This window comes from Haliotis rubra, unplaced genomic scaffold (genome assembly GCF_003918875.1).
Source record: "Haliotis rubra isolate DU_JTF1 unplaced genomic scaffold, ASM391887v1 Scf20, whole genome shotgun sequence".
NCBI lineage: Eukaryota > Metazoa > Mollusca > Gastropoda > Lepetellida > Haliotidae > Haliotis > Haliotis rubra.
Genome location: NW_025766003.1, coordinates 1,047,593 through 1,063,520, shown reverse-complemented (window position 1 = coordinate 1,063,520; position 15,928 = coordinate 1,047,593). Strand labels below are relative to the sequence as shown.

Sequence of the window (15,928 nt, the reverse complement as noted above, 5' to 3'; positions counted from 1 at the left end):
TGTTATGGAACCAACTTTAAGATACCGTTCTACTGACAGCATCCAAGAGAAACTAATTTCAAGGTTTATGTGCATTGTGTTACTTCCTTGCGATACATTAAACTAATAAAAACAAATTGCGCCAATTTTCTGCATCGTTGCCCATCTTTGAAAACAGCAACTGACGAGAAAGCCATGCAACATAGATGCTTTATGCAACAGGAGATATCTTAAACAGGCATCAGTCATTATTTTCCTATTACACACTGCCATAGGTTCCATGTCAATGACGCAAAGTAACCTTACAACAATATAACAATATTATTATCCCTACATAAACCGCCTCATGGAGGCGAAATAGGGTGTGCTATTTATGTGTGTCTCCTCACACCAAACAGCTGATTCTTGTTTTGACGTTTATACCCCTTTGTGCATACATATTTTATGTTTTAGAATAAGAAGACATCTTTATAACCCAATTTATTCTCTAAACTGGCTCGTTTGAGCATTTATATATTCAACATAAAACCATATTCCGAAAGGTGAAGTTTTATGTGACTAGATAGTCTCATTTCAGTGTTTTCGTATAAATTATTCATTGTTAGTTTTGTATTATTTGATTTTATTCAAGAAAAGGAACACAAGAAAATCCAACAAAACGTTTTATCAGATTTTCCGTTTGTCAGTTGAACTATAAGCTCCCAGAGTGAAGGACAATTTTGGCGTTCATTAAAAATGTATATATGCCATATTTCACGGTTCGTACCAAAATGTAGACGTGTTCACTGAGGTTCACACAATACCGTGTAGCCTGGGGTAGTGAATGTTTATCAGACAATGCTGTGCAACTTCTTGTTTCCACTCCAGTGTGCTCATTTCTTATCTCCATCTTGACCTCATAAGAATGCAACGCCCAGCTACGATTGTATCGTTAAAGAAACAGATCCCTCGAAATGGCAAAATTTCAAATTCTACAAACAAGATCCAGCCAGCTGTCAGGCGGTGTATACACGAAACACTTGCACAATTGTCAAATAATCAGCAGGGTTGCGGATAACACGGAACAGACAGGGTTTCCCTGCATACTTGAAACGCTGATGGGGGTTTATTGTTGTATTGTGGGGGTCTGGGGGTTTGTGGCGAGGAGGGATGGGAAAGGTGGGGAAAACTGTGTTAGAAGTCTGATAAAATGTCACTGGAGTGTTTGGTAGACCAGGATAGTTACTTGGCGTGCGTGGGAAATACGGAGATTAGACGTATCAGATTTGACTGATATAGGTGCACTCGTGTTGTCACTTCTTATCAATATTACGAACATTGCAGCAACAACGCACTGTTCTTTCTATACAGTTAATATTTGTTAACACAAACAGATGCCATCTCTACTGTTCTGATATTCGCCAACATGTTGTATGGATTAAAGGACCACCGGTTGGAAATTGATGAACCATACACACGTAGAGTGAGTGAGTGAGTTGGGATTTACGCCGCTTGTAGCAATAGTCCAGCAATATCACGGCGGGGGAGAGCAGAAATGGGCTTCACACATTGTACCCATGTGGGGAATCGAACTCGGGTCCTCAGAGGGACGAGCGGACGCTTTAACCACTAGGCTACCCCACCGCCCCTCACACGTAGAGACACCACGGATAACGCTAGACTCTGAATATATATAATTTTGATAGTAACAAATAAATTATCCATTTACATTGAAAAGGAGCCTCAGGGAGACTAGAAATTCAGACCCCGAGGAAATGTAGACTTCATTTAGCATGGCGGGGGCTAGGCAGTAGGGAAATAATGATTCAGGGACTGTGAGACAGACAAAAGGTATACCAGTATCTGTCATTGACGTGGTTTGGGTGAAGTAGTGTGATAATCGAGTGTGGATCAGACAAACCAGTGGTTTCCCACAATTAGTTGCCACTGTATCTAGTGTTTGTCAGTCCTGGTGGTCACATCTACACGTACTCTCTCCTTTGCCACCATCGCCAGTCTTTGTTCTTGTCCACTTCTTGCTTAGTTCAATTTGTTGTTGTAATTAATGTCATACGTGCGACTGTGATCTTGCCTGTCTGTAATTAGGGTAATCATGAACTGGTAATTATGTGTGTCACGACATATGAATTGGCAGACAACAAATTTATATAACCATATGACATTAGTAGGACTGCTAATTTGATAAAGTCTCAAAATTCTATGCTCACGAGATGGTAGCCCGTCTCCCAGACCGTAGAGAATAAATTAGAAACAGAGTCCATCTCCAGTCCAGAATAATTAGGCAAATCCAGATTGCCTCAGCTCCTGAAATTCAAAAAATGTTCGGCCTCTTTTTTATTTTGGTTAATACTTATTTTTGGGGACCAAAATGTCAATTTAAAGACATTGTTGATGTACTGGGTGACCATATATTCTACGGAATTCTCCCAAAGGCAAGCTTGCATGGGATATGTTTCTTTAATGCAGCCTATGTTCCACACTGGCAAGTAATCGTCATCCTGCTCTCTCCGTTTCCTACATCGCCTCGCAGATGGCTATAAAACAGCAGTTAGCACGAACCCGGGCATGTAGGGGTAAGGCAAGGTTATTGCTTGACGCTAACTGTTTTTCTTACGTCATGCTCGTTATCCAAGACGGGTAATATTCCCCAGGGAGATTGTAGCAAGAGCCATGTGGCAAAGACCATAGCAAATATAACTCACCCAGACATCCAGATACTCAGTTTATTATGCCGTGTGCACTGGTCTGGGCTGTTGTTCTGCTCTGTTTATTTGTTCTTCTGCCTGTGTGGGTAGCGTTATTCATTGAGCTAGATCGACTGTTCTTGCGATTTCCTGTTGCTTTCGTAACTGGAGTAAATCTTGAAGACAAAGGGTGTCACGTGGTGATATCTAAAAGATGTGGAAATGAAGAACAGCTGGTTTATCTGAGGTAGCTTGACTGATTTTCACGACAATGTAAACCGTTTACACGCTACAACAGAGTGACATTTGTTTCCTTGTCGATAAATACAAAAAGTACTTTTTATGATTCCTCAGAAATAGGTCATCGATTATTCCTGGTCTTACAAAACAATTTATATGAGAGAACAGCATAAATATATAGATAGTTCCATTTGGCTTATCCATTCGTCCTAATTTGATTAATTTCATTTCAAGAATAGTAACTTGTACGCAAGAGCACTTTTATGTGTTTCATTACCTTTGGACGGGCTATAACAGGAATCTAAAATGCAATGCCGACTCGTCGAACCTCGTAGTTATATAATTTAAGACTGGCTGATCGTTTACAAGCATGCTTCTTTGACATGGTTCGATGCTCATGCCAATAACCACTTATCCCTCTCAGTTCTGGAGAGTAGGTCCAGATAGAGCAGGGATGTTGTTGTGGCACAGTGGAACATGCACTCAACGACTTCGTGAGAATAGTAGGCAAAATGAAAGAAATAATTCAACACAACGCGATGTATGAAATTCAGAATGAACACATTTAGATGTGCCTGTTTACATAATATACAGTAGTTGTTATGTAAAACGCATGTCATTGTTCAATTATCACCACACATCACCCTACCCACAGCACCCCCGAGATCCAGACTCACGATGTCAATCACCGGATTGCCTAGTACAGTACACCAGCTATTGAGTGATGGTTAAGTTCAATAAACCAGACTTCTGACTCGGACGTTAAGTTTGAACTCCAGGTAAACTCTTTCGGGGAACATTGCTATTTCATCAGAGGATTTTGGCTGTTCATGAGATTAATGTTTATTGCAAGAAGCTGAATATCGGTTTACCAATAATCATGTATATTGTCTATGTCACAATAATACAACTACTATATAATACATCTACGATGCACACAACTTAAGCTATCCCGTCACACCTCCTCGCTACAGCCACATGAATATTATAGTGTAGAGTTACATTAGCTGCCTATTCGTTATCATTACTTTGACAGGCCCACCATGCTAAATTGACCGTGGTCAAATATGTACCATCATATCGCAACATCAACAAATAATGACCGATCGGTTGTCACACTGGCCTGAATGGTATTTCAGATTGCCATCACCGGTTGTCACCCGATTCTCTACGGACGCTCCAGCTGGTTCATTATATACACAGCAAACAGCGCATTAGCGTTGTGGAAATGTCGCTTACATTTGCTCTGTACTGTACCTCATTGCAAGTTTATGTTGCGTTGCGTTATTCGAATCTCCGTGGAGACTTTGCAACGCGAAATACACAAATCTGTATTGATTTTGCTGGCATTTATGGAAATGACAAGTATCAACATTGATAACGTGATAGTAAGTGGCACAAGACGGGCAAACAAGTAAAAGTATTCTGAACCAGCATACCAATCTGAATGGATTTTATGGGATTGTAATAATTGGGCACAATGTCATGGGAATTCATATTACTTTGGAATACTCCGAATAATTCTGTCAGGAAATAGTTATGCCAGGTCATACAGCTGTATTTGTTCCAACGGGATTTCTATATACTCTTTTTCACATTTAGAGTAAGACTTGTCTTGAAAAAATAATACTTTATTCAATGCCCGATGACAACGATACAGGTTTTATTCAGGAACATCATCACTATCTTCACCCAACCAAAAATACATCGATATGTTCGTGTCCATGTTTTACCCCAGGAAATTGTCAAATTATGATGAAAGGTGTCAAGTACGTGGTATAAATCGAAGTTCGCCTAAATTTACTCTAGAACTGTGCTGTTTTCCTTGTTGAAATCAATATACGTGCTAAGTCTCCCTGTTCCATTTCTAACGAGTGTAAACCCCTATAGACCATGGCAAAACATTACCATTGATCAAGCAGCTGTCCCGGGAGAGGGAAATGTACGATACACTACTTAATCCTGAGTTTCCCTGTCAGGGGGAATCCTATTTGGGAGTTGGGAAAACATGGATGGGTTTGGGCAGATGTACCACAGGACACGATGCGTCGGGAGGATGCTTTGATAAATCAGTAACTAAGTCTGTCTACTGGAAGTGATGAATAGCCTGGGTTTTGTTAGTCGATGGACTTAAAAGCGATGGCACTACGTTAACAAAAATAGTAGCAATGATTTGTAGACCTCAACCGACACGCTCGTCAGTCTTTGTTCTTACTTTTCGCTGATGACTTCATTGTGTTATGTAGACTTGCTGTCAGTCGTTAAGTAGACATTTTGCCCTTTCTTAGATATATAAGGTACTTTGCGGTGGAACAAGTTAGGTGAAGCGAAAACAAGGATCTGCTCAACACTCCCTTACCCGTCATCTGTGCGCCTTCGTGGTCTGAGACGTTTCAAGAGATTCGATATGGGTGCTATATAGACTCTCCGGGTCATTAGAAATTATATATGGTACATATATACCTGCTGTGACCGGTGCAGTGCTATCATTTGTTGTTTGCATTTAACCAATACTCGTCGATAATGTAATGTATGAGTATAGGGTTGGCATAGAAGGTACAACTAACATTTCACAATTCATGTGCACAGGAACCTAGAATCGTGGGTTTGAATCCCAGTAATGTTTTAGCAATTAATCCAAACTGGTAAATGTCCGAGTCCAGTATCGCTTCGGGCTTTCTGTTCACATCAAGCTGGCGAACCATGATACAACTAATGCAATTCAAAGCGGCGTAAAATCAACTCACTCACTAACTAATGCAACGTGCGAGGGATGGCCATGAAAATCACACAATGTGTATGTGAGTTGGAGGTGCATTGCTTTAAACATTATTATTGTAGTATAATAACGTATCTGCCTAGTTTGCAAGGAAAAGACAGTATGACAAAGGTCGGACACGTTTTCAGCTTCCATGAAGCGATCGAGTCTGGACCAGTTACCACGGAACCTGACACAACTAAGGGGTGTAACTCAGTATTGTCACGTTCAAATGCAATCCTCATCTTTTGTGTAGTAATCCTGTTTTTTGTATCATTTATTACTTGAACTCCCTAATAATTTCTATGACATGTAGAACAAATACGTCTAGGTTTAGTCATTTGGGACTTAACATGTCGTGTTATGGTTCAATACAGCATGTTTGTAATGATGCTACCAGTAATGTGTAACCATTAATGTGAGTCTTTGAAGTATTTAAATTAGTTTCATGTAACCCCATGTGGATATACCAGTTCTTTCATCAACTATTCCTCTTGCACGCTGTATATCCAAGCCAATAATGGACAAGCCAAGCATCTAAGCAGTTCCTGGCACATCACAAACATTCCCCCAATACACACGGTCTGGTAATAGAATAATTACCCTCGGATGCTTTTATGCACGTTATTTGCCATTAACTCATGTATATGTCACTACCCGAATTAAACTCCATTGAAATTTGTCCATCAGGATCATGTAACTCTCACTGGTGCCTGCTATCGACAACGCTATAGCCCATTCAGCTTCTGCTCCGTTAGTGACACGTCGACAACCGCTGTGCAATATACAAGGTCTATGCAGCAATGACAACCACGTTAGAACTAAGAGACGTTGCCTCTTGGCGTAATGTTTCCGCTCGGGTTCACTGTGAGAAAATAGCTAAGTGTTGCGTTGGACGTTCTTGCAATAAATCTGTCATGCCCCAGCTTTGCGGACATCGTAGCGGAAAAGAGCGGCCTTACTTTTTTGCAATAAATCTCAACGTTTGCAGTTCCTGTATAGCGCCTGTTAGCTTTTTATTCGCCAACCATGCCTCCTAAATTTGGAGCATCCGTGCTCTATATGCGATGAGGTTCTCATGCTGGATACATTTCCACTGCTTCCTCTTGAAGAAGCTTCGGTTTCACCAGAGGTTTAACGTGAGCTTCAACACAACGACTTCGCCTCTCTTAGAGAAGAATTGTCAACGCAATATAAACCATTAAATGTGGACTCCAGTTCACCCTCCTGCATTTGAAGTGAATCGTCCCTTTGTTGTTAAGCCGGGTAAAATGCAAAATACTTCTAAGCTGGTAACAAGAACTCATTAAATTCTTAATGCTTTTGGAAATTCACACCCTGTCCTGGTAATAATTTTGCCTCTTAAGACTAATAAATATAATCCATGTCTTGCCGAAAGGACCATAATAATACATTACATCATTTTGGAAAATCTGCAGCGGAGATATTTTAATTCGATCTCCATTCGTTTTAATCTTTCTCCTCAGCTCTTGTGTGGCCTCTTTCGTATTTTATTAGACACAAGTGAATCCTAAATTTGATGTCACCTTGGCTCCGCATACAAACTGTCGTGTTAATGGAGCATTAGGAATTCTCAAGCCTCCGAAATCTGCTTATGGGATTGGAAATTCTGCCATATAAAAGTGACACATTTGCTTATGGTAATATTTCCCTGGAAGCTTCATTGTTGCATGGTATATACATATCAAAGACAAACGTCAAAAACGTTTCTGCCAACAATATGTTCTTCATCTTAATGGATGCTGTGTAAAGTCAGCACACCGAGGAATACATGTATGTAATGGTAATGCATGCTTATGACACGATGCTTATTTACTTAAGAAATATTAATGTGTCGGTTTCACTCATATTACACTTCTGTTCCCAAATGAACGTATTCTAATCGACGCATTGTTATACCATTCCTCAAGTGAGAATACATGTACCCAGCATCACATGCTGGTCGTTAGAGGTGACTAATTATTCGAGTGGTCAGGTAATGAGTGATTATCATAGTGGAAAGTTTCTCCATCTATAGTTTTTCTGGCCAAGACTCCACTAAGTACAGACAGCCGCGCCGCCATATGGCTGGAATATTGCTGAGTGTGGCGTAAAACTAAACTCACTCACTCACAGACAGCCGCCATGTTGTTGGAATAGTGCCTCACAGACAGCCGCCTTGTTGGAATAGTGCCGTCTGAGGCGCTAAGCAACACGAACGAATCTGGCTTATCCAGATGCGGTCACATCTGGTCAACCCCAAAATACATCTTACCATACACTTCCTGAATGTAAGATGTGCATGATCAATTGTCGTCCGTTTCGCTCTGAGGGTTCCTCGTCTTTATGAGCTGCATTTGGTACTCACTCTGTCTAAATTAGCGATAATTCACAGCACGGAATCCTTGGTGTGATAAAAACCATCGTTAGCGACCTAATGATCACCTGTTCGGCCCTCTAACGAGGAATAACTGTTCCCACCTACACTTCTCCCTCGTTAGTAAGAACTCAAGCCCAATTGTAGACTACAGCAGTCGGTGGCATCTTGACGGGATGTTGCAGTAATGCTGGGGTTAAGCTTTATGAGATACTGTCATGTTCTGACATTCGCTGGAGCTCTTTTGAAGTGCTGTCGAGTGGTGAAAGAATTAGCCATGCAGGGGCGACGTGTTGAAAGTTTCATTGGGTTTAATTTCAAACTGAGTACAGGGGAGTGACGTTTCAAGAGTTTTTCGTCATTGCACATCATACAGAAATAAAGCAGTGCGTTCAGTTTGAAATAACGGATGTTTGAATTCGAATTCCCGGAAAACGTAACGTTTGTCAGATAAGCCCACTGTGAAAAGACAAAATTACATGGTGAAACAACCACACATGTTAAGAGTGAGTGAGTGAGTTTAAGCTTTACGCCGCTTTTAGCAATATTCCAGCAATATCACAACGGGGGACACCAGAAATGGGCTGCACATTGTACCAATGTGCGGAATCGAACCCGGGTCTTCGGTGTGACGATCGAACGCTTTAACCACTAGGCTACCCTACCTCCCCACACATGATAGAGGGGGGAATCAAAGCATTTATTGTAAAATATATCTACTTCACTAATATAACGTTATGACGTGAATTCATTGTTATAAATCCCAAATTACTTGAAGGTAGCCATCGAATGATAATTCCCAGCGCTGCTGGTTTTCTACCGATGATGTATTGTTTTATTCTGTACGTTTGATGAAGACGTATAGCGGTAGGTGTAACTCGCTGCTGTATGTACAATGGGAGTAACACTAACTTCTTTGAGTAGCATTTTTAGAAGTTGGAGAGGCAGATAAGACAGTAACACTGTGATAAGGTGAGCTCATGTATTGATAAGGTGAGCACACGTATTGATAGGGTGAGCCAACGTATTGATAAGGTTAGCTCACGTATTGATAGGGTGAGCTCACGTATTGATAAGGTTAGCTCACGTATTGATAAGGTGAGCTCACGTATTGATAAGGTTAGCTCACGTATGGATAAGGTGAGCTCACGTATTGCTTCAGGCCCTCAATTCTTCAAGTATCACGATGGCTACCAAAGATCTACATGTATATTGCAAAATGACATAGTTTCATAACTATGAAATTGTTGTCAAGAAAAGAGTGAGTGAGTTTAGTTTTACGCCGCTTTTAGCAATATTCCAGCAATATCACGTCGGGGGACACCAGAAATGGGCTTCACTCATTGTACCCATGTGGGGAATCAAACCCGGGTCTTCAGCGTGACGAGCGAACGCTCAAACCACTAGGCTACCACACCACCCCTGTCAAAAAAGAATATATCAGGATGATGCAATGAAATTTGAATAATCTTCAAAAATGTTTCGTTTATTGCAGAAAACAAAAAGAGAAACCTCGGTCTCCTTCAAGTCCAAGCCACCAGACGGCGCTAAATCCCGGAGATAGCCGATATTACACGAGTTGTCACTACGCCTCGGCGCCCGTTGTGCCACGACAAGTAGAGGTGAGCTATTTGCCCAGTACCGCATTGTCTGATTGGCTCTGTCAGTTGATGTTATATGTTATATCTACTACAAATAAGTTTCGTGCTAGCCATTTTCCGTGGCCTTATGTATCGGTGGAAGGAATAAGTTGAACGTTGTACAACGATGGGCAAAGAGCTGTTGTATGTCGAGAAAACGTGAAATTTACATTAAATATTCTGCAGTCATATTGAAATTCTAATCTGCTCTTCAGTAAACAATTATATTAACACTCCTCAAAGTGCATGGTCTTCGTCACCGACTAAAAATGCACGTAACAGAGAATAATTGTGCTGTTTGTTATCGTTAGCTCTGAAGTACTTGTCAACCGACTGGAAAATTGTAACATGGTCTGACATGTATTCACAGGACATCTCAGTGAATCAGCATACATATGCTTTATATAATAATGGAATTTTACCAAACTGCCAAATCTTTTGGGATATTCAACGATAATACAACGATAATGTCGTGGAAACGAAAAAGAGAAAAAGCGCAATGACCTCTTAAACATTACAGCATCACACTGTATACAAATCGGTCCTCATTCTGACAAAGTTGAAATGCTTCTACTATACTGTGACTACAGTGTAGTGAATTTCTGTCTGACTCGTAGTGGGTGATTCGCATGCCCAGTAGAGTTACATCCCCTTGTCGTGTCAGGATATGCATATCGTGGATAAAAATCACCGAATCATGCCTGTCTAGTGGATTTCACCAAAGTGGCAAACTTGTAGACTTAATTTACTTGGTTATTCTTCAACATCAATCGAAAACACCATGATCTAACTGAAATACAGTTCTGAGCGGCGTTGAACCACACCCACAGGACACCTACTGAGGTAATGCATCGGTTTATAACTATCCCTACATGGCCTGAGACCTTGGCAAAGCCGTACGCTAAAATCGATTACTGATTTACATTTCACGCCCCTGTTTTAAAAAGTACGTTTTAAAAGTTGTCTGTTCGGAAGAGAAAAAGAGATCAAGCCTATTAATTACTTGATCCTCGGTGCTAATCAGACAGAAGACATTGTTAACCCCTTATGAACTAACATAACAAGTGCCAAGCGCTCTTGCATTAGTATCTTGACATACGGGTCACACCAGTGCGACGTGTCAATAACATTACGTTTGTATGCGTTGTGCATAATACATAAGGGTATGTTGAGAAGGCTTACGAATCTTACAATTTTCCAGAAATATGTCAGGGCCTCCACACGGTAACATCGAACTATAAACATTGTTTATGTTTGCAAATCACTTGTAATGTCGTTTATTTAAACAGTTACTGTCCGATAAGGGGTGTTTCGGACCAACAGAGCCCGTACTATCAGGGTTCGCTTAACAGGAGTTGCAAGCAGTAACAAACTGTTAACTATGCTATACTGAGAGAGGATCTTCTTTTATGATATGCAAATGTAATATAAAACGTCAGTGCAAATGAATATCCTGTCTTGTGTGGTGTAAAGGGGAAAATATACTACCCATCAAAAGTTTAGACTCACTTAAAGCACTCACTATATGTTATGTATATATATGTAGTTACATCGAAGATGAATTTCTCCAAATTTTCACTAACTTGGGGGAACCTACTGCAAACCTTATGCAGATAAAATGCACGAGGATCATGCATCAAATTGCTGAAAAGCATGTGCAAATATCGTGCATGTGAACAGCTGCGTATTGGTGTAAAGTTTTGTTAAGAATTCGCCAATTTTCACTGAGTTTCATCATTTATTGAACTCATGACAATAATCTTTTCAACGTTACGAATTTGTTTTACAATACATCAGTTCATGTGTAAACAGTACCCTTAAGCTGTATAGAATATTTTGAAAAATCTAATTTAGATCAGTTTACTGAAGTGAGAGGCTACATTGACATTAGTGAGTCTAAACTTTTGATGGGGAGTATAGTTGTGAAAAGTTTGTGAATGGATTGGTGTAAATTAGTGACAACACCGGGTGTTGGTGAAAGGAAGTAACACTAACGCTATATTGACAGTTAGCTGTCAGCCTTCATTTAGTTCGTAGGTTGCTGAAACATGAGAATGTAAACATTTAAAAGTATTCATGTGTAAATAATTCTGGTATGCTGCTCTGGAGATTAATGTTGGCCATGTTGTTTATGTTCACCAAGTCCGATTGACGTTACAAAATATGTCCCATGGTCCATTAAGACCAAATTGACTGTATTTGTAGAAAAAGGCTCAACCAGGGAATTCATTACTGAGCGTAAACTATTATTTCTATCGTCTTGAAAGCTTCGAATGTCAAATGGTTAAACTTTTATTGGATTCCTCGCACCTTAGTAGAATCTCACATCATTGTCATTCACATAACATGCCCTATAAACAAATCTTCATTTGCGCTAACCCAAACCGTACATGTTCAATACAAATTTCTTTGACGTTTAAATGGTTAATTATGATAAGGGACAAAGCTACCATTGACAGATAACCCACAGCTAAATGATTCATCGCAGGTCTCATTGTCCATCCATCAATTAATTAAGCAAATTCTTGAATGAATCATTTCCTTCACAGCTTTTCTTTGTTACTTGAAGACAGTCATAATCTTTTCCCCAGCCTTGCAATCACATAATAAAATAACCGTACAATGTCTTCAAGAAGGAAATGTAAACAGATTAGATACTTGCCCACATCTTCCATAAAACGTTCAATGCTAGTTTGATTGATTGAAGTAATGTAAACACACGACTGTCATCTCGTATCATTTATTGACATTTATAGTCAGCGGGGGATTTGGATTTGTAAATCAAGGTTTCATACAGGTTTATTGAGATGAACATTTGAAAGGCTGTTTCATATTGCCTCATAACTATAATATCCTAAGGTTATAAACTCGGACCTAATTACTGCGGGAAAGATTCGTAAATTTGGTTACTGGAGCATGTTCCAAAATGAGAATCTCAAGGCATAATAGAGCAATGTTTGCATCCCATTTTTGTCATATTGATTGATTAATATCGTCAATTTTCTAAACGAAAATGATGAATGACGAACGTCGCTGCGATTATGTCGGCTTGATCAATCTCGTGCTTTGGGAGCCCGCAGAGTTGGACCAAGCTCTTATCATTATTAAGTGGGGCATTTTTCCATCACAAATATATGTCAAAGTATATTTTGGTTCTGGTTTTATATTCCCCCTTTGTTTATTTTCAGACAACACTCCGTGGGAGTAGAATGGAGACCCGGGTTTTGAATGGGGACCAGTTACAGCAACCGTATCCTCCCTTACCTCCAGGGGAACGTCCGTATGGGCAGGTGCGCCCAGAGATGGGTCTTCCCGTCAGCAACACCTTCACAAACTATCGCAAACTGGAAGGAGATTACACGCCGTCCACTGCTAGCCAGAGCAACAGTGATAAATCTCCTATATACGAGTATATAGAAGACTCGGACTCTATCCGTGATGACCGTCTGTCCAGACATTCTAGGGACGTTTCTGCGTATTGCGAATGCCAGGAACATGGTTATAATTCGCAAGGGTACAGCTCCGATGGGATATACAGTGACCGAGGAACACAGACAACTCTGCCAATCCGGCACTTTCATCGACACGACGGACGCCATGATAGTCGTCACGAGAGAGACATTCCATACGGTAGCCCTCAGGAAAGCTTTGATATAGATGATTCCAGTATGTCGAGGAGGGAGGCTCGAGGAGGGCAGCGATCTCGACGGCGTCCAGGATCTGGTACCTCCTCCCACGACAGCAGACACAGCTACAGAGAAGGGTCACAGAGGAGACAGATTCCTGCCTTGCATCCACACTATTTCTGTCCCCCAGAACTCACTTACAGATAACTTTTGAACAAGGTTTGGTTATGAGTGCAGGACGCTTAAGATGACAGGGTACTTGTATGTGTATGTGTGCCCCGATATCATCCCAAACAATTTATTGTACACCATTGTCTTTCTGTGCGCGCACGTGCGAGTGTGTGAGTCATGTCTGCACGTAAAACATGCAATACCTTCAGTCAGTGGTGCACGCACGTGCTTTTGTATTGCACTGTTGAATAACAGGTTTATTCCAGAATATCCACAGTATTAAACTGACCTTCAAGCAACTCTTGCCTGCAAACTACGGGACATGTTTGTGTTTGGAATGATTACGTTTCTTGAACAGTTTCAAGGATATTCATGAATATGTGTCTCCGATGACAGAATGTGAACGTTCCTATGTTGATTTATTCCACCTTTGTGTTCAGCAGCCCACTCGGTGGTGTTCAGTATTGTCAAGTACTGCAATAATCCCCGGAAACTGTGCTTTTTTATTCTACTTGTATAAGTTGGAAGGTCTTGCTTTAAACAACTCGACTTGTACAGGAGGTAGGGAAGATTGGTGATGTTAAACTTATGTTGCCTTGGTTGATGTTGCTTTTGAAAGGAAGTGCTAGAGAATCGTAAATAATAGTATTTCTTTAATTCTCAAACACAACTGATGACAAGACGTTGGGAGAATCGGATCTCGACCAAGTTCAAAGATAACAAAGTCTTGATATTTAATATATGGCACTATTTTGCCCAATATAAGAGCAACTTTAACTGAAATTGTTCCATAGCATAGAAATATTGCTAATTATTCAGAACCGCCTACAGATGTTCAGACTAGATAATTGATCCTGTCAATAGTTCTACACAAATTGTCACGTCTGTATTGTTATCGATTAGAAGATCGAAGATGTTGATTAGTTTAAGGAGCGATGAAGTATATTTTGAATGAAGGACTGAAACTTCCATGTGGCAATTGAGATAGGGGATTAGGGCTTATCCCTTTATTTACACTATGCATGCTAACGCATCAGCCAGATCAAACCGTGCTATCTTAGGGAGGCTGTCGTTGAAACCGTCTCTGCTGACCAGTAATTGTACATAATGTTTGCGTCAGCCGCCAAGCCTCCCATCCCCAAGTCTTATCTCCTTTGTTACAAAGGTCATACGTGTACAAATTTAGTTTTCAAGATTAAAAGCTCAAACATCTATGTAGCTTTATCAAAAATATTGGAAATAGCTGTATACAACGATGCGATGATCATGTTATTCGTTTTGAGGAATTCAAAGTGTACTTCTCGTTCTACTGCAATATTGTTTTGAATGTTTCATATGTTCATGAATCATGTTGTAAGTGCAAGGATATTGGTGCAGATGGGCTTCTTTGTTGTAATGTTTGTAAGCCCAAACTGTGTGGATGTATAAACATGGTGTAAATATCACTGTACATAGCAACACATTGTCATGACAATCAATGTTTGTTGAGGGGACATAGAGAATAAACATATCTTGGATATAAAAGACTAGTTCCTTTTTTGTAGAATTCCATCAGTGGCTCTCCACGATGTCAAAATTCTCACGCATGTAGTTTTTAGGATGAAGATTCGGAAAGAGACACAACAGGCATGACGGGGATGTCATGGTAACTTCTCAAATGTCATCTCGCCTTTGTGAGCATAAGCTGTGATTTCAGCTTCAATTTTTTTCATTCAGTGATCGAGGCGTGATGTGGAATCTCCAGTGGGCGGTATGATATTGCCCTGTCCGGTTGAGGAGAGGGACATCAACCACAATGACGATCAAGCACTACATGCGTAACGGTCTCGCAGGAAACTTCAATTATTTGTATTTTGTTTTTCGCCATTTCAGAAACGGAAACTGTAACCAAGGGATCGATTCATTTGAGAGCCAGAATTTGCAATCACAAATATTGGATGGGATGATTACGGTTAGTTTGAAAGCTTGATTACGGCAAATCCGTTTGCCGACCAAAATCAGCTTTTTCACGAATTTCATCTGTTATCGTAATAGATATTTGAAAACGTTACAACCTCGTTTGAGGCGTCTAAAAAAAGCTCCCGTTAGCGCTGATTGTTATACTTTATGGACTGAAATGAGTTTCATTTACTTCAGATGCCTTTCTAAAGGATTGCTTAACTGGTCTTTTACGGGGACCGAAATCGGTCTCGGTTTTCAACGGGGAAAGAGGTTCTTCTGAGTATCAACATACAGATCCTCTGTGGGATACGGTTGAGAACGTGTCCCGAGTAACCCATGCCTGTCGTAGTTAGCGACAAAATTAAACAGTGATCAGGCTTGGTGACATGCCTGACTGCATGTCTTGATACCTGGACAACAGACCCGTGAAAATCGGGGTTAGAATTGGTCTTTAGAAACCCATGCTTGTCGTAAGTGGCGACTAACGGGATCGGGTGGTCAGGCTCGCTGAC

At 40.5% G+C, this 15,928-nt stretch overlaps 1 protein-coding gene across 4 annotated transcripts in view; it reads left to right on the top strand.

Annotated features, from left to right (window-relative positions):
* LOC124275564 overlaps window positions 1-14,999 on the top strand; it is a 77,797-nt gene extending 62,798 nt beyond the window's left edge. For all 4 annotated transcript variants that reach the window (XM_046711143.1, XM_046711146.1, XM_046711145.1 and 1 more), the window contains exons 3-4: window positions 9,534-9,660; window positions 12,867-14,999. In XM_046711143.1, coding sequence (XP_046567099.1) covers window positions 9,534-9,660; window positions 12,867-13,511 — 772 coding nt within the window. In that variant the 3' untranslated portion in view covers window positions 13,512-14,999. The remainder of the gene's footprint in view (window positions 1-9,533; window positions 9,661-12,866) is intronic.
* The last annotated feature ends 929 nt before the right edge of the window (window positions 15,000-15,928 follow it).